Genomic DNA, 25,045 nt, shown 5'->3' on the forward strand with positions numbered 1-25,045 from the left:
ATCCAGCAGTATCAATAAAAATCTGCTGTATATATTGTACCTATGAAGGGAATCGAACCTGGGTCATTGCCGTGACGAGCGAACGCTTTGACTACTAGGCCACCCTACCGCCCCACCAATGTAATAACTGCCTTTAGAGAAAGAACACTTGCCCAAAGGGGCGCTTTGATTGAAGATCGGATGGCCACAATAGCCAACAAAACACGTGTACTAGAACTCGGTCAAATTCTATTTCTTAGATCGAAACAAGACAAATATGATTCCTTTAATTCATCAATAAGGAGGTGTTTACTGCACAAAAGTCGATAATGATATTGTAACATGGTCGTGTTGATGAAAGACGCAGATCGAAGTAATTCGCTGTTTCCCGTATTCTTCATTCAAGGCACAAGCAAAACGGTATACTTATCTCGCTCGGCTGTGGCATCGTGAATACTACCTTGGTTGTCAAGGGCGCCATTCGGACTATAGGTGATTCCATAAATGAAACTATTTGTTATAAATTAAATGGATTCGGTATATGTCTTATGTGTTTGAACATTGTCCTATTTCTATCAGCTGATTAGATTGTCACAAACTACAATTGACGGGTCATAACAGGCTTTATTTGATCATCAAGCAGGCCACTGCTGCCGCTCTGGAGTCACGTGACCGCGGATCGATACAGTTCTTCTAATTACGTACACTGCCTGACGCGGCAACAGAAGTGACACAGTAGCTTTCCGCCGCCGACATATAGATCCCTTTTCCAAGGGGTTCTTATAGCAAGCTTACAGAGGTAGGCCTTGGTCAGTAGTATTTGGCCGGTTTTGTCACCTTTGAACTAGCTCTGATACCACGGTTAAGAACTGGCCCCCGTGATAATGATTATTCCTACAGAGTTGCTATAGATCAATATTGAAAGCTACTAGCGCCTGCCTTCGTACTGGTTTGAGAAAAAGGAGCCACACTGAGATTTATAATTACGATGTGACTTGAAACAGCGCAAGGATCAAGTCTTTGCCTGACGATGGAGATCATGTAAGAATAGGTCAAGGGGCTATTCTTGGTTCTAATGGTTTTCCTTTATGTCGAGAACTGTATCCTAACGTGTGGGCAGTGTCGTGAAAATGTCAAACATGCATGGGTAAGTTCTGTACATTTTCATCGATGAAACCTTCTTTCTTTCAGTTCACAGCCGGCAGAGATGGTTCGTGACGTCTTGGGGGAAATCCTTTCCAATTGTGTTGTTAATCCTGCAACTCGTCTATCGACACCCTTGTGATTCGCCTGGTCCAGAGCTGGTTCTAACGAAAGATCAGACTTGCTCCAACCTGAACGAAGGAGCCGCTCTGGAAATAGGAGGGATACACCGTTATCGACTCGTAATTACACCGTACTGGAGTGTTTTATCAAAGGCGTCGCTGCTATAGACACAGAGATTTGGATATTGTGACAAGAATCGCCCGGGCAACAAGGCTTCTTAATGACATCTGCCCGGGCAATACCGCATGAGGGGCAGACGACGATATAGCCTGTCAGTCAACGACAGGACAGGTGTCGCGAGGACCAATTCAATAGCATACGACACTGGAGCCGAGAGTGTTTGTGTCTTAAGGATTACTGACTCCATAATAGAGTATGGTCTTCTCTCATGCCTTATTGGCTAGTTTATTGCGTTTCCTTCTACTCAGGTCTCTGGTTTGACAGTCCATATGATGAAGGAGTCTTGTTGAAGTGACTGATACAATTATTCCATGATAAGGTTGCTTGAGTGCTTGTTAGAATATTTTGATAACGACGGACTACCAGGACAATTTCGGAGAGGAGATGGCGTTTTAGTTGCTTTATAAGGAATGTGAAGTGCCTTCAACGCCAGTCGTTGTGGACCAGCTTTCGTGTTGAGGATATCCTAGAAACCATCGTGTCTGACAACATTAGAAAACAAGTCAGTTGAAATTGGATGAACGGAAAAGAGAATATTTATCATATTGATTCTATTTCTTTCCCAGATGGGGGGTTTTTGACTGAGAACTATAACAGGCCACAGTAAAGTACCTCTGTGTGTAAAGAAACAATTTCACAGCAGGTACTCCATTGCCGTTTAACACATCAGAATTATAGAGACGTTCAGCCATCAACTCACCATTCATACGCCGTCACATGAAACCTACGCACAGTCGTATTCTGTTATTCAATGAACCTGGCGAAATCCATTTGAGTTGAGGCAGAGTGTTTAGGCTGCAGCGTGGCGATCCAATAGCTTGGCAGGCTGCGCGCTGTCAGGACTTCAGTTTATGTAACGGAAACTGTCGCCTGCTTCACCCGAAATAATTCATTGGTGGTTGAAGTGCTACAAATGCACTGATCTGAACAGCCGCGTGTTAGAAGCCACTGATTTTCTGTAACTGGAGCCGTGCTGGAGTCGGAATCTTTCCAGCTGCCTAATGTAATAAATGGGAGAAAAATACTTGTCGAACACTCCGCAAACGACGTGAAGTAAACACCATGCTGAACGTTGCTGCCAAATGACAAAATCTGATTGACGACTCCATCTCACCGACTGACAGAAAACCAAACATCAAACAATCATGGCACTTGCAGAATCGAGAGAGACGTATATAGAACTCATTCTTCGATGGCTTGTAGACAATAACAGTACCGAGACAGTTGACTTCGGCCAACCTTACGTCCGGCGATCGCTTCGGTATGTGTACCCTTTGTTTATGTTTCTCCATGCCGTCGTGGGTGTGGTCGGAATTGTTGGGAACATCATCATGCTAATTGTTCTTGGCAAGAGGAAACTTTACCACGACCAGACATTTTTCCTTCTTGGAAACCTGGCGTTTGCAGATCTCATCAAATGTATTTTTGTGCTGCCGATAACACTTGCGAATTTGTTGATCCAGAACTGGCTCTTGGGAAGTTTCCTCTGTTTCTTCTTGCCAATGATGCAGTGCTTTCCCGTGTACGCTTCAATGATGACGTTTCTCATGATCGCCATAGACCGTTACAGGACAATAGTCCACCCCCTTTAAATCTCGCCTCCCTGCCGGCCTGTGTACGATCGCCGTATGGGTAGTTGCAGTGTGTGTGGTGTTGCCTTTTGCCGTATATATAAAGTACATTGACTTAGGTGCATCGTTGGGCGCTCGATTTAACGGCGTCGGGATCTGTTACGTGTATTTTGAGAGACGAATTGAAGAGTACATACGAGCTATGTTTGTTACGTTATACGCGATGCCTCTAGCCATTATAGCTTTTCTGTATGTTCGGGTATCTGCGGAAATCAAGTCCCGAGAGTCTGCTTCTATATCCATTCACTTTGCTTCCAACGGAAGCGACGTCCTTCGGAACATACCCGATCACTCTTACCAATCTTCGCTAGCCTGGCCGAGAGAGAACCGAGCCACGACGTCGACATCATCTGAGGTAGGAGCAGCGGCAGAGCCGACTCCACCGCAGGTCAAATCCTACAACGAACGGGCAACGCAAGACAGTGACGACGATTTGGATCTGGTGAAGGAAAAGCGAACGCAAAACTACCTTATTTCCATGACAACATTGTTCGCGATGTGTTGGTGCCCTCTGCACATCCTGATCCTCGTGCACTACTTCGTCCACGAAAACGACGAGAACCAGGGCCACTACGACGTCACGTACATCACGTTCACGTGGTTCGGTTTCCTCTCAACGTGCACGAATCCAATTCTCTTCGCATCTTGGAGTATGTCGAGTGCGACAAAAGATCGCCTCAGGGGTTATTTCCGGTTCAGCAACCGACGTCGTAGTGCGTCGTCACAGGTAAGCCGTACTGACGTCACCACCGTCCCTTGCACACCTCGTACCTCCTCAGGTCATCCCAGCCCCAACTCCACTGAAGCTCGCCAGGTCTGAGTGAGACAAGGAAGGTGGGTTCAGCTCACGATGCGCCGTGTTCGTAAAAAAAGGTCGTAATACGAATTGAAATTCTTTGGCGTAAGAACTCAGTTGAAACAGTACATGGAAAGTATAAAAATTTATCTGTTAAATATTCACTGGCATTCTCATTTCCTTATTTCTATGCATTGTTTTTGTAATATTCTGTTTCTTACACCATGTAATCACAGTTTCTTTATATGCTATTTATTCGAAATGTATTCATTCATACTCCGCGGAATTTTAATTTTACTGTTTACAGAGAGATGTTGCATTTCTTGAATATAGTTCGTAGTGTTCTCATCAATACCCGCTGTACTCTAAGGGCAACATTAGTGTTATATTCAAATATACATGCAGACCAGGTTCACATGTATGGTATTCATTTATCTGGAAATTCATAACATATATCTGATGTTTAAATGAGCTTAGAATTTGAATGTGAATGAATAACAGCAACGCCCTCATATGCTTGAACAATCTGTTCATAAAACATAGCACCATTCTAAAGATGGTTTCTACTTTTCATCTACCAAACATTATAGCATTAATTTCCAGTGGTAAACCAATCTTTATTTCTGTCATAACAAAATTCAAAGTAGCCAAAGGCAATGATTTCAGACTTTTGCTTTTTCTCGAATGCCATCCATACATATGTTACACTGAATTGTAACGCAAAGTAATCACTTCTCAATGCGGTATGACCTTTTTTTCCAAAACACGGCGACAGGTGTGCTGTTCTTTCTCTGTGTTCTTTTACTTCTCTGTAATTTCTTTGTCATCTCTTAAAACCCTTGTCTTCTATCATGTACGTACATTACCAGTGTGTCTTCACTTTGTCTGTACAAGCACGAATCAATACAGCACAGGATTTATTGCTTATCGTCAGGCTAACGCTAAGTACAGCTACGCCGATAATAACATTGAGGCAATGAAGCGTTTGGTTGCTATGTTCTGTTACCATGTATTTTATAGTTATGACTTCAATGTGTAACCTTTAGTCGTATCACCTGATGGAACAGAAATATTGTATCAAATGCAATATCACACCTAGAAGTATTACCGTGTTCTCTTCGAATATGCATCTTTTAAAAGATCTTTTTGCAATATGGGGTTGGATACTAGTTGATGCCAGGTCCATTACAGTTATGTTACTAAACGCTAACACGTAAATTTGGAGCAGATCTACCTTGGCCCAGGATGTCAGGCATACTCCCCAGGGAGTTGAGAAAGCACTATTGGTGTACATTAACCATCGCGCTATGCGATATGCTATGTGCTTTACACATCTCCCCGTGTTAGTAACATCACTTCATCAGCGTCATGTGCCACTAACGGTAAATTGGATGAAAGGTATCACAATGACAAGCTGAAATATGTTTCACATATTTTTAAGAGCTAAGTGAACAGAACTGGAAACGTAAATCCTTGGTACTAAATAACAAGTGAGATGAATAAGATAATTAATCTTAAATACGGTTACCATACGACTTTATGAAAGAACATGTAATAACAGGCAGTAACACATTTCTGTCTGCGGGTCCCCACGTTCCTATACCATGAAATTAAGGCTAGAACATGGAACTTATTCAGAACAATAGTAAATGGTATTTGTATGTCTGTATTTGAAAAATACCATGGCCATATAGAGTCTGACTGACAGTCACTGGACCCGTGAAGATCCGGGTTAGAATTGATCTTCAGTAACCCATGCTTGTCGTAAGCGGCGACTAATGGGATCGGGTGGTCAGGCTCGCTGACTTGGTTGACACATGTCATCGGTTCCCAGTTGCGTAGACCGATGCTCATGCTGTTGATATGTGGATTGTCTGGTCCAGACTCGATTATTTACAGACCGCCGCCATATAAATTTAGCTGGAATGTTGCTGGGTGCGGTGTTAAACAACAACCAACCAACCAATCAACAGTCACTGCCCGGATACATAGAAACAGTATAAGTAAATGAATCCAAGCTCCAACGCATTGTATTGCAACAGACTGTGTTCGAGGCAACATGAAAATTAGCAATCGTCTTTTGAGTTTCTGACAGTAGGAAATGCTGAGTTAAAACCACGGTCTTTGTCACACCCTTTGCAAAATAGGAAATATCATCAGGTCCATGGCAGCGGTAACCTTGGAGTTATGTGATTTAGACGTGTGGCATTTTCAAACTGGCCAACGGGTAAGACATAAGCTTTGAAGTTGATGTGCTCGTCTCGTGAGCAAAATAACATGATGGAAACAGAAAACAGTAGTTATACAAGGAGGACCACGGTTGGACACAATCCATCAAAAGGATGACACATTTATTACAAGCTTATCTAGGGCTCAATTAGTTTTAGGACATAGATTTTCATTTCCCTTAAAGGCACTATTTCACACCACACTTCTCTGAAAAAAATAAGGCATCTCTCTCAATAATACTATCAGTGAAGCTACCATATAATTTATTCAAAACAATTACGTATTTATATTATAATATTAAATTAAAAAGTTCGAATAAATTAATGCATCGTTGCATTAAATCGACTCGCGCCCTCTATCGGCCGAACATTATTTCAGGCGAACCCTATAGAGTTATGTCCCTTGGAGCGCTCTTTACGAATATCCTCTAACTCCTTTGGACACAGACCTCAGTCCTAGAAGCAGACGCTAATGTCTGGTGCAAAAACATACGCGCAACCAGTTCGGCAAACACCGCGTGCGACAGTTTGCGATGTACGGAACAATTGTTCGATAAACATTCTCTCTCTGTTTACATTCCATACATGGCAAGTGTTCTGTGTTTGGATCCTGTTCGCCCCAAAGTTTCAATTGTCGATTTCAGGCAAGTCGTAAGGTATAATAAGTCTTTTTTTGCATCAATAGGAAGCTAAAGTGAGTGCATATGCCCCAATATATATAATATCGGTCAAAATATTTTCGAAAATGTGTCAAATTGTACCTTTAAAATTGTATCTTTGGAAACAGTTGCCATTTCCGTTTATTTTCAGTATATTTTTGAAAGGACTAAGTCTTCATGATTAGAGTACTTAACGAACCACTGTTTTGGTATTTAAAAGAATAAAAACGATCACTTCAACAAGTCCAAGAAATCAATATGTATTGCACCTTAATTGTGCCATATTCTATGAATTACTTATTTGTTCAGCATGCATACGATGGTTAATGATAAGAAAAAAAGAGATGAAGCTGCTTTAGCAATACATCACTTGCTCTCACCCGCTATTTATCAAATATCAAAGCATTTCAAATGCATCAAATGCAAAGTAGTGGTTCATTCAACCACTTTAAGACAATTAGGTAAGCTCATTTCTTGTCATGTTAAAAGCATGCAATGCAACAGAATACCAGTTAACAAATTTGAATACGTTTATTGCTGAAACATCAAACGGGCCTCGGAAGTCGGCCGTGTTTGGCATATAGGAGTGGCTTACAAATAAGCCGAAATTGGATTAAAAGGTACGAAAGTAAAAATCGATCGAATGTTATTTGCATGATAGAAGGGATTCAACTGTGATAAATGGATACTTATTGTCTGTAGAGCGACTTGGAGTCGTCAAGGTTCGATGTTAGGACCCGTGCTGTTTTAGAGCTTATGTCGATAATGTATCAGACATGATTTATGACGTTATTCACCGTCAATATCGCCTTGTAGCTCCCATTTAAGCCATTAGCAGTTATTTACAGAAGAAAGTTGAATTATGAACAAACGAGTACCTGGAAAGGACGGAGTATGACAAGGGAAATGTTTGGCCACCTGTCAAACTATATATGACCTCTCTTGTTTTATGTCGTTTCTACTTGTATATTGAGAAGTAATAACATGATTAAGAACTGAAATAAAGAATTACGACCATCTGACTGAACAAAAGCAGATGTGGGGCACGAGGTATCTTGTTCTACATATTTTTCCAAAAGGTCAGTCATTACATGAACACATCTGATACATCAATTCTAAACGTTGGTTCATCTCCTCTAATATGTAAACATATTATTTCAAAGGGCACTTGCATCGTAAAATATAGTTTCCTGAGAACAATCAGTTGTGAATATCCGCCGAGTGCACTGGGGGTGAAGGCAAAATGGTTGTGAAAATGTCACGACTGGTTCGCTGAAAATCAGTGACGGCACCAGGTGTTTGCATCGAGAATAAGCACTATCATACCTATATGCTATATCATTACATCGATTTCTTGTTCTTATCTTTGTATTTGTATCGGAATTACACAGCACATGCCTTGCTATTCGTGGAGATGTGAATATTACACCATATAACGCTAATAAGTATGCAGATTTTTACATTATGAAGAAGCTGGTTTCGCACTGTGAAACTTCTACGATTTCTTCTCAACCGAACCACCATTAGGACTTGAACATTCTGCTGTGCTACTAATATTAGGCATTTGTGATCATATCTGTGACTATAAATAATGCGTATGTGCAGGTTTTAGTGAAACTTCACATCAATGGGCACTTCCAAATATGGATGGGACTTCCAGAGGCCGATGGCCTAATAGGGCCACAGCTCTATCTATATTTGTTTGTGTGCTTGTTGTTTTGCACTCAGCAATATTCCAGCTATAGCGGTGGTCTGTAAATAATCGAGTCTGGACCAGACAATGCAGTGATCAACAGCAAGAGCATCGATCTAAGCAATTGGGATACGATGACATGTGTCAACCAAGTCAGCGAGCCTCACCACCCGATCCCGTTAGTCGCCTCTCAGGACAATCATGAGTTGCTGAAGACCAATCCTAACCAGGATCTTCACGGTTCAAACCTCAATAAACCGACTACAAGACAGATGGGACACAAGCGGTACAGTTCTCAAGGAAGCGGCGATTGTGCTGTGTTGTGTTCTTAGGTCGAAAAGATTGGACCGTTGGTTTGATTACGTTTCTCGGTTGCCAGCACCATTTCTATATACGTATACCGTCCCGTTTATCAGTTTGGGGCGGTGGGGTAGCCTAGTGGTTAAAGCGTTGGCTCGTCACGCCGAAGACCCGGGTTCGAATCCCCACATGGGTACAATGTGTTTAGCCCATTTCTGGTGTCCCCCTCCGTGATGTTGCTGGAATATTGCTAAAAGCGGCGTAAAACCAAAACTCAGTCAGTCAGTCAGTCAGTCAGTTTATCAGTTTTGTTAAACAACACAGACCATCTTATACCCGTGTTAAATCACTCGCCCATGGCAACCAGATTTTATTGCATCTTTTAAATTGCCCACAAGATAATCCCCGTTCTTTTATGGTAGTATTACCGATTCCGGTGTGGGTATGTTCGGTACGTGGGTTGTTGAGATCCTCTGGCATTATACACCATGACCAAACTGTTATGACCAAATATGTTTCCTTTTTTGAGTTAAGTAATATGTTAGGGATGTACAAAGTGGTGACAAGGTCCCGCGGGTCTGACGCGCTGCAACGTGTCCATCCGTGCGTTCTTCAAATCCAAGAGTAGTCCTATTTTCAATAACCATGATCAGGTTCCCCATCAAATTTTTTAGGTTTGAGCCCTTCTCCCACACAAAGGTTACACTCCACGATACTGTATCGGACAAAAGAAAGTATACCTACTTTTGATGGTGAAAAGGAAAGAAAAAGGAAATGGCTATTAGATGGTGATGTTTTCGATTTAGGAAACAATAGTTGTGGTTTGGATCTTACTTTTGCCGTGTATCGGCAACTATTTGTTGTCAACAACACGTTTTGAAAATGTTTTTGATTTTCTCAAATCCGATTTTCAAATGTATACGTTATTTGTCCAAGAGGTTTATTGTTATGTGGCGTTGAACTCAGTCTTACCAAATGAGCTTGAATATTGAAACCATAATCAGTCAACAATTGTTTTACAACAATATTTAACAACAACACTCCAACTACACTTCAAACATTAGAGACCTAAGCGGCTGTGTTTCTGTGTTTAGTGTTTACTGTCTTGTAGTTGTGTTGTTCCTTGTCTTCATCACATAATTCAACACCAACCTTAGATACACAAGTTACACATTCATTCTTATATCAAGGACCTACTCGGAAGCACACATATATCTGATGACACTTGAAACGAAAACTCTTACACGCAGACACGTGAAATTCATACATAATTGCACTGTGTCAACACTACTGCCATTGCCAATTATATACATGTATTGCAAATGTTTGCTTTAACCTCCAATATCTACTCTTTTGTTTGTTAAGATAAATGTTATTTCCTCCGCGGGCAAATGTCAGAGTTGTTATGAAAAGAGTCTACATGAATGTTGACATGTAATTGTTGTCATATTTCCAGCCCTCTCATTATCAGGCTGGTTTACGCCATCCAGAGCAGATATATCTTCTTTTAGACCATTAGAATGGCACACAAGACGGAATTTAAATTACATTAATCTATTCATAGAAACAGACTGAATAGTAATTTATATTGTTGGCTCTGTAGTTACATTTAACACATGATTGATGTTATTTGACGCCCGAAATAGAAACAGTTATATTTAAACATATATCTTAAACCGTCTCCGTGGTGTAGTGGTTAGAGCGTCCGCACGGAGAGCGGAAGGTCGCGGGTACGGGTATTATTTTACGTTATGCGAGTGGAAGGATTACCATTTTGGAGTTTAACATGCAACAACATCCGGAAAGAAACAGAGAGCTTACACATTATTTTGTGATATTGGGAGTGGAAGGATTATCGAAATGCTGTTGTAAACATTTAGCATTTGGGTATATATAATAGATCATGAATATTTTGTTACCCATGTCAAAGTGGCAAACGCTATGGTGCGGGTTACATTGATTGACAACATTCATAGAGGTCAGAATCTTTACCACAATGGATTCAAGTACAGAGTCAACAGACACAGAGCTCATAAAACATACTGGAGATGTACAGATGCAACCTGTCCATATATAAAGGAGTTTTGGCAAGAAGAAATAACTGGACTCATCTTTTATATATTTATTACTTATACACCTGCAGAAATCACTTATTTATATAAAACACACACACAAATATATTGTGTGAGCTTTATGAAATATATATACAAATATGTTATATTGTGTGACATATGATACATGCATGTTGTTATATTGACTGAATAACTATATTGTCTACTATATATATCTCACTCTGTTTTAATTGGTTTGTTAATTTCGATGACACTGGGAGTGAAGTCACTCATGTTGAACATCACCTCCCTTTTCCCGGACTGTCGACAAGTAATTTGGACGGATTATTTCTTGTTGTCGACAGTCCGGGCATAAACCATAATGTGCCTGAGTAGGGTATTCATGCTTAACTGCGGCATGGTATCTCAGTTGGCTAACACTACAAAACCAGCTTAAGTCTGGGCTAGTACAAGCAGCCACACATACACACGCATGCACGTCGTCATATGAGCGAAATATTCTCAAGCACGACGGTAAACCCCATTTCACCTCACCTCACATTTATCTTCATGATTACCTTTGGATAATCTTATGCTATGTTGCCTGGAACGAGAGAGGGACTGTCATTTTTCATTCATTGTGTGAAACATGGCGCTGTTAAACAAGAGATAATATAGTTCTTTCCACATGCCTTTGAAATGCATTTAGCCTAAAGTAATGGGGGTCAAGCAGTCCATACCACACCCTGCCCACTGCTGCCCTTAGTCGTGACAGGATCAGCTGATCGTGGGTTCTAATTGAAGTTTCGCACTTCCCACGCATGTTCGCAGTCTGTCATTTGAGGCTATGCTCCCCATCAGACCGGGATATAGCTGTTATATATATAGTATTTATTCTTTTGCTTCTCTAGATATTAAACTATTTTCTGCTGCCATATAATAAATAAATTATTGAAATCGGTCTCAAAACACCCATTCTAAATTAATGCATACAAACACGTGGACGACATCACGCTGCCATGCCAAACACTGGTAGTATACTTCTGAGGCTGGGACATGGCTGAAGTATTGCCAATGTGACGATAAATTTTAACTCATTCACTCACTCACTCTGAGGATGAAGCGCAAAACTTACTTCTTTCTATTTGAAGATTTTAGGAGTATCGATGTCTTTACGATCGACACCATGGTTCTCAAAAAGAATTTTACTTACTTAAACTTAACATTTAAACAAAATCAGTATTTTACTTCTTTGAGAGGGGCGGTGGGGTAGCCTAGTGGTTAAGGCGTTTGCTCGTCACGCCGAAGAAACGGGTTCGATTCCCCACATGGGTACAATGTGTTAAGTCCATTTCTGGTGTCCCCCGCCGTGATATTGCTGGAATATTGCTAAAAGCGGCGTAAAACCAAACTCACTCACACTTTGAGTGGTAGTTTCGAAGTTGGGAAGTACAATATTGAACAAACTTTATTGATACTTCTGTTACTTCGTGAGTGCGACGTTTTGATACAGATTCTTGTACCGTTGTCAAGCAGGAATGATTTTACATTCAACACAAACATGTGGTGAAATTTCAGTTTATGTTCATCGGGTATTACGATGAACAGCAGTTAAAACTGAAAGACACTTTGAGGTGCGAAGTTTCGTTTGACTTCATCTGATGAGATGGCATCATGGTCTGTCTTGATAATTGTTTGATCTATCTGTCTAAAAAATAATTACCGTTATCATAACATACTTAGTTTTCAGTGATCGATACATTCATATGTGGCATGGTGGGCGAGTTGTCTAAGGCGCCAGGCTAGTGATCCAGCGAGCTTGAGGTGCCGGGATCGAGCCCTCCTGTGACCGGTTTTAAAAACCTTGGAGTCAACTTTGTGTGCAGACTCTTTCCGTGTTGTCACAACCCCGAGTGTACAGTACACAACCCTGTGCGCTTAAACAAACTCACGAATCCGTTGGTATATGACCAGATGGTGGCCACATGAATGGTTTGGCCACGTACAAACACCTAGTTGTAGGTACAGCAAACTTGGACAAAGTACTGTGACTATGTGACCCTGTTTACCCAGCTGTGAATGGGTACCTCGCAAAGGCAACAATGATAAAACTTACATAAAATGATAACCAAAAGTCACCCATGACACCAGGTGTTCGCGAGACGTTTACGCATGACCAAAGATATATGGTACAAGAGGGGACCCAAAGCAGTTCCCTTCGTAGACATGCATAATACATTCAAGAAAACACCATTGTCATCAGTTTCAGGAAACATGTATTTGTGAATCAATTTGAATTAAAACGATAATTTCTAAAGCATTTCTTTCTCTGCTTCCTCGATTTTTTAAAAGAAAACCAAGGAATCAATGTTTCTTGCTTCAACATAAATGACGTAATGTTGACTTGGCCTGAGATGTTCAAGCTCAACGCATTTTTTAATCTTCAGGTCGAGTGTCACAACACTCTCCTAATGGTGATCGATAAACAACCCAGAGTATTCAGCGCTTCCACTCCGTTTTTATACCCCACTTTAAAAGCATTGAGTGTTATGAAGAACCCTAAACCGGCTTAATGTTAAGCTCTGTTACATTATCGCGCATCAGTAACTCGAAACGACTGTACTGAATGCGCCATAAAGAACGTTCGTAACTTTTAATGATTTGAAAACGGAAAAAGGTAATGCAATCTACTGCTTTAAAGAAGCCGGGTCGACCAACACGTCGACAGTAATCGCCCTAACGTAATCTGGTAGACTGGTGATTATCGCTGTTGTTACGAACTTCGGATATTACGAAGTGTTATAAAGACTCGCGTTCAATAAAGTCGGTGTGTTTTATCTAGCTGGAAGTGTGAACTGGTTGATATTGCAGTATAAACTTCAGATTATTCCTTAGAAGATCTTTTTGTGTACACACACGCACGCACGCACGCACGCACGCACGCACACACACACGCACGCACTAATGCTTACACATGTACACATGCACATGGGAGTATGTTTCGTAACATGAATTCTTACCCATATCATAATGATGCCTCTTCTTTTGGGGGTTCAGTGGTGGCCGAATTGTCTCAACATTTTGTAGAGTCGCTTCCCTTATGTGTGTCAGGATGTTCTGATGATGGTTTCAAAGCCGGATCGACATACTTTTGTTTTAGGTTTAGGTTTAGGTTTAGCGAACACGTACTCGCGGGTTTCGCCAGAGTAGAATCGTGTGAGGCCTACACCACTTTGGTAATCGAGCTGATGGCACACCGTGATTTACCTTTGTTTGTTGTTTAACGCCGTTCTCAGCAATATTTCAGCTTTATTGCGGCGGTCTGTAAATAATGGAGTCTGGACCAGACAATCCAGTGATCAACATCATGAGCATCGATCTCTGCAGTTGGGTTACAATGACATATGTCAACCAGGTCAGCGAGCCTGACCACCCGATCCCGTTAGTCGCCCCTTACGACAAGCATGGGTTGCTGAAGACCAATTCTTTCCCAGATCTTCTACCATGATTTGTCTGATAAACAGCAGTGTTAAATCCAACTCTGATCCTATGAATCGGCATAAGTCGAAGGTGTTGGTACGATATGTGTAATAATACCTGTGTCGCCGTATAAATCACGACACATAGGTGTCTAAATGATATGAATCACGACACATGGGTGTCTACATGATATGAATCACGACACATGGATGTTTAAATGACGATATTTCCATGATATATACAGACACAAGATACAAGTTGTATAGCAATGCTGCCTAACGCCTATGTCATTACCGAGAAATACTGTGCACTGAACACCACTGCCTGCCACCATCTTCCAATACAATTTAAAATAATTTTGTTAAAAGAAATATTACATTTTGTTATTTAATTTAGAAGAATTTCGATTTTTCTCGTCTTGAAATTTGAGTCGTTTGGAAGAACAACCAATGTTACATAGTAATCGATAGATCATCCAAGAAATAAAAAGTAACATAAAATGACAAACAGACACATGAACTAAACACAGTTATCGGACCTTCCATGTAATTCTGGCTTTGATCCTCGTGTTGCGTGCTTCCAAGTACAGGACCCGATTCCATTATATTGAGACGTATGACATTTAGCAGTTCGGGCCGATTTTTCTTTCTATGAAAAGATGAAAGTTGTCGAGATAATAATTCAAAATCAATTACATGACATTTCGAGGAGACCGTCAAATTAATTCAGATCAAAGCTATGAGAATGTCATATAATTTGGCAATATTGGAATAAATATGCTTCATTGGAGAGAAAAACTAATCTCCGGGAACACCTGCATTTGTAGACTGGTTTTTCTAGAGGTGATTGACGTAGAGAGACAGACTGGTTGTAACTGCAGCTGCAAGGCTGCTCGGTATGGCTCAGGTCAAATCCAACTTTTCTGTAGAATAGCATTGTTTCACTATTTCTACCGACAGTGAGCAAGTGGGTTTAGTTTTACGCCGCACTCAGCAATATTCCAGCTATATGGCGGTGGTGTGCAAATAATCGAGTCCGGACCAGACAATCCAGTGATCAACAGCATGAGCTTCCATCTACGCAACTGGGATACGATGACATGTGTGAACCAAGTCAGCGAGCCTGACCACCCAATCCTGTTAGTTGCATCTTACGACAAGCATGAGTTACTGGACATCGAATCTAACCCGGATCTTCACGGGGTCTCTACCGAAAGACATTTAATTCTCTGTTTATTGATTTTTTTCACCAAACAATCCAGGTACTTGTGTATAACGACGGTCTGTAAATAATCGCATCTAGGCCAGGTAAACGAGTGATTGATAATATGAGCAACGATCTTCCCCATCGGGTATTTTGACAAACTATGTCACCGAGTCTGAGCACCCGATCCATTCAGTTGGGTCGTTTGATCAGCACAAGCTGCTTGGGGAAAAGTTCTAAACAGGTGTATTTTAATCTCCTCTTGCGACCAGCAACGGGGTGCTGTTGACAAAGACTGCTATTTGTCCCCAAGTTAGTCTCCACTTACGACCAGCAACGGGGTGATATTGACACAGATTGCTCTGGATCATGAAGATAGCCTCCGATTACGAGCAGCAACGGGGTGCTGTTGACACAGACTGCTCTTTGTCCCCACGCTAGTCTCCATTTATGACCAGCATCGGGGTGCTGTTGACACTGACTGCTCTTTCTCTTTAGTTAGTCTCAATTTACGACCAGCAACGGGGTGCTGTTCACACTGACTGCTCTTTGTCTCCAAGTTAGTCTCCACTTACGACCAGCAACGGGGTGCTGTTAACACTGACTGCTCTTTGTCCCCGAGTTAGTCTCCACTTACGACCAGCAACGGGGTGCTGTTGACACTGACTGCTCTGGGTCCCCACGCTAGTCTCCATTTACGACAAGCAACGGGGTGCTGTTGCCACTGACTGCTCTTTGTCCCCAAGTTAGTCTCCACTTACGACCAGCAACGGGGTGCTGTTGACACTGACTGCTCTTTGTCCCCGAGTTAGTCTCCACTTACGAGCAGCAACGGGGTGCTGTTGACACTGACTGCTCTGGGTCCCCACGCTAGTCTCCATTTACGACAAGCAACGGGGTGCTGTTAACACTGACTGCTCTTTGTCCCCAAGTTAGTCTCCACTTACGACCACCAACGGGGTGTTGTTGACACTGACTGCTCTGGGTCCCCAAGTTATTCTCCACTTACGACCAGCAACGGGGTGCTGTTGACACTGACTGTTCTGGGTCCCAACGCTAGTCTCTATTTACGACCAGCAACGGGTGCTGGTGACACAGACTGCTCTTTGTTCCCAAGTTAGTCTCCACTTACGAGCAGCAACGGGGTGCTGTTGACACAGACTGCTATTTGTCCCCAAGTTAGTCTCCACTTACGACCAGCAACGGGGTGATATTGACACAGATTGCTCTGGATCATGAAGATAGCCTCCGATTACGAGCAGCAACGGGGTGCTGTTGACACAGACTGCTCTTTGTCCCCACGCTAGTCTCCATTTATGACCAGCATCGGGGTGCTGTTGCCACTGACTGCTCTTTCTCTTTAGTTAGTCTCCATTTAAGACCAGCAACGGGGTGCTGTTCACACTGACTGCTCTTTGTCTCCAAGTTAGTCTCCACTTACGACCAGCAACGGGGTGCTGTTAACACTGACTGCTCTTTGTCCCCGAGTTAGTCTCCACTTACGACCAGCAACGGGGTGCTGTTGACACTGACTGCTCTGGGTCCCCACGCTAGTCTCCATTTACGACAAGCAACGGGGTGCTGTTGCCACTGACTGCTCTTTGTCCCCAAGTTAGTCTCCACTTACGACCAGCAACGGGGTGCTGTTGACACTGACTGCTCTTTGTCCCCAAGTTATTCTCCACTTACGACCAGCAACGGGGTGCTGTTGACACAGACTGCTCTGGGTCCCAACGCTTGTCTCCACTTACGACCAGCAACGGGGTGCTGTTGACAAAGACTGCTCTTTGTCCCCGAGTTAGTCTCCACTTACGACCAGCAACGGGGTGCTGTTGACACTGACTGCTATTTGTCCCCGAGTTAGTCTCCACTTACGACCAGCAACGGGGTGCTGTTGACACTGACTGCTCTTTGTCCCCAAGTTAGTCTCCACTTCCGACCAGCAACGGGTGCTGTTGACACTGACTGCTCTGGGTCCCCGATTTAGTCTCCACTTACGACCAGCAACGGGGTGCTGTTGACACAGACTGCTCTTTGTCTCCGAGTTAGTCTCCATTTACGACCAGCAACGGGGTGATGTTGACACTGACTGCTCTTTGTCCCCGAGTTAGTCTCCACTTACGACCAGCAACGGGGTGCTGTTGACACAGACTGCTCTTTGTCCCCGAGTTAGTCTCCACTTACGACCAGCAACGGGGTGCTGTTGACACTGACTGCTCTTTGTCCCCAAGTTAGTCTCCACTTCCGACCAGCAACGGGTGCTGTTGACATTTACTGCTCTTTGTCCCCGATTTAGTCTCCACTTACGACCAGCAACGGGGTGCTGTTGACACTGACTGCTCTTTGTCTCCAGGTTAGTCTCCATTTACGACCAGCAACGGGGTGATGTTGACAAAGACTGCTCTTTGTCCCCGAGTTAGTCTCCACTTACGACCAGCACCGGGGTGCTGTTGACACTTACTGCTCTTTGTCCCCGAATAAGTCTCCACTTACGACCAGCAACGGGGTGCTGTTGACACTGACTGCTCTTTGTCTCCAGGTTAGTCTCCATTTACGACCAGCAACGGGGTGATGTTGACAAAGACTGCTCTTTGTCCCCGAGTTAGTCTCCACTTACGACCAGCACCGGGGTGCTGTTGACACTGACTGCTTTGGGTCCCCGAGTTAGTCTCCACTTACGACCAGCAACGGGGTACTGTTGACACAGACTATTCTGGATCATCACGTTAGTCTCCACTTATGATCAGCAACGGGGTGCTGTTGACACAGACTGCTCTTTGTCCCCACGTTAGTCTCCATTTACGACCAGCAACGGGTGCTGTTAACACTGACTGCTCTTTGTCCCCGAGTTAGTCTCCACTTACGATCAGCAACGGGGTGCTCTTGACACAGACTGCTCTTTGTCCCCACGCTAGTCTCCACTTACGACCAGCAACGGGTGCTGTTGACACTGACTGCTCTTTGTCCCCGAGTTAGTCTCCACTTACGACCAGCAACGGGGTGCTGTTGACACTGACTGCTCTTTGTCCCCAAGTTATTCTCCACTTACGACCAGCAACGGGGTGCTGTTGACACAGACTGCTCTGGGTCCCAACGCTTGTCTCCACTTACGACCAGCAACGGGGTGCTGTTGACAAAGACTGCTATTTGTCCCCGAGTTAGTCTCCACTTACGACCAGCAACGGGTGCTGTTGACACTGACTGCTATTTGTCCCCGAGTTAGTCTCCACTTACGACCAGCAACGGGGTGCTGTTGACACTGACTGCTCTTTGTCCCCAAGTTAGTCTCCACTTCCGACCAGCAACGGGTGCTGTTGACACTGACTGCTCTGGGTCCCCGATTTAGTCTCCACTTACGACCAGCAACGGGGTGCTGTTGACACAGACTGCTCTTTGTCCCCGAGTTAGTCTCCATTTACGACCAGCAACGGGGTGATGTTGACACTGACTGCTCTTTGTCCCCGAGTTAGTCTCCACTTACGACCAGCAACGGGGTGCTGTTGACACAGACTGCTATTTGTCCCCGAGTTAGTCTCCACTTACGACCAGCAACGGGGTGCTGTTGACACTGACTGCTCTTTGTCCCCAAGTTAGTCTCCACTTCCGACCAGCAACGGGTGCTGTTGACATTTACTGCTCTTTGTCCCCGATTTAGTCTCCACTTACGACCAGCAACGGGGTGCTGTTGACACTGACTGCTCTTTGTCTCCAGGTTAGTCTCCATTTACGACCAGCAACGGGGTGATGTTGACAAAGACTGCTCTTTGTCCCCGAGTTAGTCTCCACTTACGACCAGCACCGGGTGCTGTTGACACTGACTGCTCTTTGTCCCCGAATAAGTCTCCACTTACGACCAGCAACGGGGTGCTGTTGACACTGACTGCTCTTTGTCTCCAGGTTAGTCTCCATTTACGACCAGCAACGGGGTGATGTTGACAAAGACTGCTCTTTGTCCCCGAGTTAGTCTCCACTTACGACCAGCACCGGGGTGCTGTTGACACTGACTGCTTTGGGTCCCCGAGTTAGTCTCCACTTACGACCAGCAACGGGGTACTGTTGACACAGACTATTCTGGATCATCACGTTAGTCTCCACTTATGATCAGCAACGGGGTGCTGTTGACAAAGAGTGCTCTTTGTCTCCAGGTTAGTCTCCATTTACGACCAGCAACGGGGTGATGTTAACACTGACTGCTCTTTGTCCCGAGTTAGTCTCCACTTACGATCAGCAACGGGGTGCTCTTGACACAGACTGCTCTTTGTCCCCACGCTAGTCTCCACTTACGACCAGCAACGGGTGCTGTTGACACTGACTGCTCTTTGTCCCCGAGTTAGTCTCCACTTACGACCAGCAACGGGATGCTGTTGACACAGACTGCTCTTTGTCTCCAGGTTAGTCTCCATTTACGACCAGCAACGGGTGCTGTTGACACTGACTGCTCTTTGTCCCCGAGTTAGTCTCCACTTACGATCAGCAACGGGGTGCTCTTGACACAGACTGCTCTTTGTCCCCACGCTAGTCTCCACTTTACGACCAGCAACGGGGTGCTGTTGACACTGACTGCTCTTTGTCCCCGAGTTAGTCTCCACTTACGACCAGCAACGGGGTGCTGTTGACACTGACTGCTCTTTGTCCCCGAGTTAGTCTCCACTTACGATCAGCAACGGGGTGCTCTTGACACAGACTGCTCTTTGTCCCCACGCTAGTCTCCACTTACGACCAGCAACGGGTGCTGTTGACACTGACTGCTCTTTGTCCCCGAGTTAGTCTCCACTTACGACCAGCAACGGGGTGCTGTTGACACTGACTGCTCTTTGTCTCCAGGTTAGTCTCCATTTACGACCAGCAACGGGGTGATGTTGACAAAGACTGCTCTTTGTCCCCGAGTTAGTCTCCACTTACGACCAGCAACGGGGTGCTGTTAACACTGACTGCTCTTTGTCCCCGAGTTAGTCTCCACTTACGACCAGCAACGGGGTGATGTTAACACTGACTGCTCTTTGTCCCCGAGTTAGTCTCCACTTACGACCAGCAACGGGGTGCTGTTAACACTGACTGCTCTTTGTCCCCGAGTTAGTCTCCACTTACGACCAGCAACGGGTGCTGTTGACACTGACTGCTCTTTGTCCCCGAGTTAGTCTCCATTTACGACCAGCAACGGGGTGCTGTTAACACTGACTGCTCTTTGTCCCGAGTTAGTCTCCACTTACGATCAGCAACGGGGTGCTCTTGACACAGACTGCTCTTTGTCCCCACGCTAGTCTCCACTTACGACCAGCAACGGGGTGCTGTTGACACTGACTGCTCTTTGTCCCCAAGTTAGTCTCCACTTACGACCAGCAACGGGGTGCTGTTGACAAAGAGTGCTCTTTGTCTCCAGGTTAGTCTCCATTTACGACCAGCAACGGGGTGATGTTGACAAAGACTGCTCTTTGTCCCCGAGTTAGTCTCCACTTACGACCAGCAACGGGGTGCTGTTAACACTGACTGCTCTTTGTCCCCGAGTTAGTCTCCACTTACGACCAGCAACGGGGTGATGTTAACACTGACTGCTCTTTGTCCCCGAGTTAGTCTCCACTTACGACCAGCAACGGGGTGCTGTTAACACTGACTGCTCTTTGTCCCCGAGTTAGTCTCCACTTACGACCAGCAACGGGGTGCTGTTGACACTGACTGCTCTTTGTCCCCGAGTTAGTCTCCACTTACGACCAGCAACGGGGTGCTGTTGACACAGACTGCTCTTTGTCCCCAAGTTAGTCTCCACTTAAGGACAGCAACGGGGTGCTGTTGACACTGACCGCTTTGTTTGGTAAAAGAACGTCGTGTAAATAACGCCATATATAAGGCGACTACGTCAACTGAGAAATCCGCCCATACCACGTATCATTACTATCTGACTTTAACCCAAAAAAGTACCCTCTTCGTTTGTTCTTGATTCCAAATCTCCATACAAATCAGTACATAGAGAGATACAAAAGCTGATGTGCGGGAAGGATTCTGTCACTTTTATTGTTTTCAAAGAAAGTTCACGATGTGAGTAAGGCTTACACTTTGTTTTATCCTGTTTTCTTTTGGGCACGTTTTGTTAGAATATCCTGTCATCTGTGCGGTGAAATCTAGAATGTGGTACCTCACTCCCCTATCGCTGTACTTCCGGGTATGAATATAGGGTCCCAACAACCTGCGTCTATTGAAAGGATCGGGCGATCAGGCACAGTCGATTTTTTGAAGAAGGTCATGGTTTCCATGTTGCGTGAATCGATACCCATGATGGTTATTGGATTGTCTGGTTCAAATTTGATTATTACAGACCGCCGTCATGTGATTGGAATATTGGTTATTTTGGCACAACAAACAAACAGAATCCAAAATCATACTGTCATCTACCTAAGAAATACGTTTGAAGACCAAGGTATCATGACCCGCGGTTGCAGTCTTCTGGAGACAAATTGCCACTCTGAACATTGATTATAGCTTAGAAAGCTTACGATTTTGGACAAAGGGAGACAAATTCACTTAACCACCATTGCCCCAAGCTTAACTGTTACATTTTAGGCAGAAACGTGTCATCTTTGGCCTTGAGGTCTTGGTTTTGTGAATCCTTGGCCATTGCCTTATAAGCGAACACGGCTTTTCGTTGGGCAGTGCTATTGATTTTTCTGCTGCCTAATTGGACCAAAGGCTTATTCGCCTTCAGGACCTTATACGTACACGGTTGTAAATTGTTTTAACCTCATTTTCCGATCCGCGCCGTCATTACGTGCCACTGGGTGATACTGGTTCCCTGCTCGGAAGCTTGGCAATCCCAAGGAACGCGCGACCCAAACACGACAAACCCGAATTTCTTTGATCAAAGTTTAATGATTGTCAATTAGGGGTTGTCAATTATGGCGTGGAGCGAAAGGTCGGTGTAAATGGCTGACACTGAAGTAGATATTATCACTGTAATTTTCCCTGGATGTAGATGTCAGGATTACTTGGCTAGCGTGGAGATCCCATTTAGATCCTCGGTAAACCCCACTGTGGATGGTTTTCTCTTAATAAGGAAATAACATCCCTCGCGTCTTAGAGTGTGCGTGATTGTTCGCTGTTATTGTTCAGCATCAAGGTAGTATCGCGACAAGAGATACTATAATGGGTTTCGCTTGTATCGATGTTGGGAACTGAACCCGGATCTTTAATGAGGACGAACGCTGAAACCTCTAGGCTATCCTGTCGAAGAGGCACGATGCGGTAAATACTGTTGAGTCGAAGCTGAAGGGACCCACGCGAGTAATTCGCGTTATCCGATGTTCGACACAACCGAAATATAAATAAACACTGAAAGAATACGAAGGCACCAAGCATGAGAATTGAACCAACATCTTTAATGAATGCAAAACCTCTTGGCTATCCTGTCGAAGAGGCACGGTGCAGTAAATACGGTTGAGTCGAACTTGAAGGGACCACGTTAATAATTCGCGTTATCCGATGTTCGACACAACCGAAATATAAATAAATACTGAAAGAATACGAAGGCACCAATTTTATACTTTGAGGCAGCTGTATGTTCGTCAAGACAGTGTTCGACACAACGGTGTTTGTCTAGTCAATGGTCTTTATAGTTCCAAGAAACCATTCACAGTTTTATATTTGGTACATTTCATTATCATTTTGGATATAATTCGTCCCGAGAAGTCGAGGTTTCCTGCTCCATATGTCCCCATAGGTCCAACAGCAGCGCTATAGGCCTATGATCACCGTCGCTTTGGGTTCCCCACGCACAAGCCAACGCGCCATGATGATTTTAATAGATTGCTGCTCAGGGCGACGTTAAACACAATTTATTCACTCCTTTGAGTACCTAATCTACTGAGGAGTTGTTTGGTCTATAAGTTTAGTGCCGTTTGTTAAATACATGTAATCCGCATTGCATAAGCTCGTCTTCATATTCAATTTAGAGTAACACAATTACCTTTTCCCACAAAATAGGCTTTTAATGGACTTTTCTTGAACAGAATGTTGTATTCACTTTCATAATCACTTGGGTTGATCATTCATTGCTAAGCTTAGAAACGGTTGATTTGTAAACACTATCGATCATTGTATTGTTAGGAGGCTTGCGAGGAAATGCCAGCCTCAAAACATCAATAAATCCTCCGAGTGCATATATGCTTAACCGAAAGGCTGTCTTTAAGTTCCCTTAAAGCAGCACTGATCAATACACAATGTTGTATAAACAACAGAACACTTTATACAGACACCAGGATGTTTTTGTTAAACATGTATTACTCAACAAATGCTTAGCCCTTACTGACACAGTTAGCTAAACGCTGTAGTAAATGAACTTGTGTGTTATCGCGAGTAACATTTGTAGAATGCCAATAATTCGTAGATTTGATTGCCATATATTGAATTATCACCCGTACAATCAGATTACCTAATCTTGATAGAGTTTTAACCTATGCATACTTCTGTGATGGCAAACAAGGAATTGTCCCGCTTTTACAAGACACACACCCTTTTTATATTAGATGGCAAACAAGGAATTTTACAATTTACAACTTATTTTTAACAATGATAAATCATTGGACCCATGAAGATCCGGATAAGAATTGGTCTTCAGCATGAACGTACGGTACTACGATTCTGACACGGTTCTACGACTGACGGCCGAATGTTCGGCTGAGCAAAACGCGTGAGTAGGTCTTCAGCAACCCATGCTTGTCGTAAGAGACGGCCAACGGGATCGGGTGGTAAGGTTCGCTGACTTGGTTGACACATGTCATCGTATCCCGATATGATGTCAACAGTACAATGTGTGGTGCAGGTTCAAATAGCTGCAGTTGTCAGACACGTTGGGTGCCGTCGTTTAAACGTTGCTGGGACGTTGAATATGCACAAACCAAGCACATGTTCCACATCGACGTAAAGCTGGTTCCCTAGGCTAACTGGTGGTATCCTCAGAAGTCACCTGTCATTCACAGGGTCGACGCCGGGTAGCCGGAGTTAACCCGATTTACGGCAGGTTTTCACGTTGCAGGTCCTTCTCATGTTTCGTACATCGACCACTGGGTTCTGAGGTTACTATGGACTGAAAGCCATGTGTCTTAGCTGTCACGTCATGTGTCACATGTGCTGATGTCGTCACGTTTCTCCACCCTCAGAGCCACACGAAGGCAAGTCCCATGCGAGTGACGGGCGCCAAAACTGCTCAGATTTGATATATTTGAAATCAGGCGCTAAACAACAAACAATCACACAAACAAGTAATACAACAAACAGATGTTAAGTAAAAACAAATGGAATTCTTCTGATACACAATCTGAAGACTGCATCGCAACATAATATGTTACCAAAATTAATTCAACTCTCTTTGCAACGGTTCTTGACCTAAATTATGCACTGGTTAACATAGCCTACGAGTTATTGGTTGGGGTAGTATAATTACGGTCAATTTGAAGCTAACTAAAGCGAGGGTCGCGGAAATATGAGTGCAAATTGAGTAAAATCAAATAAACGAAGAATGCTGTCGATACTGATCTAATAGAGAAGCAACCTTTGGACATCATGGCTTATTAGCATTGCTCAAAATTAGTC

At 43.7% G+C, this 25,045-nt stretch overlaps 1 protein-coding gene across 1 annotated transcript in view; it reads left to right on the forward strand.

The window, feature by feature from the left end:
- Window positions 1-695: 695 nt before the first annotated feature.
- LOC124255522 (prolactin-releasing peptide receptor-like) overlaps window positions 696-25,045 on the forward strand; it is a 28,040-nt gene continuing 3,690 nt past the window's right edge. Inside the window, 3 exon segments of the mRNA XM_046689459.1 lie at window positions 696-778; window positions 1,171-3,005; window positions 3,007-3,783. Of these exon segments, the coding sequence (XP_046545415.1) occupies window positions 2,571-3,005; window positions 3,007-3,783 (1,212 nt within the window). The 5' untranslated portion in view covers window positions 696-778; window positions 1,171-2,570.

Source organism: Haliotis rubra, unplaced genomic scaffold (assembly GCF_003918875.1).
Source record: "Haliotis rubra isolate DU_JTF1 unplaced genomic scaffold, ASM391887v1 Scf601, whole genome shotgun sequence".
Classification (NCBI taxonomy): Eukaryota; Metazoa; Mollusca; class Gastropoda; order Lepetellida; family Haliotidae; genus Haliotis; species Haliotis rubra.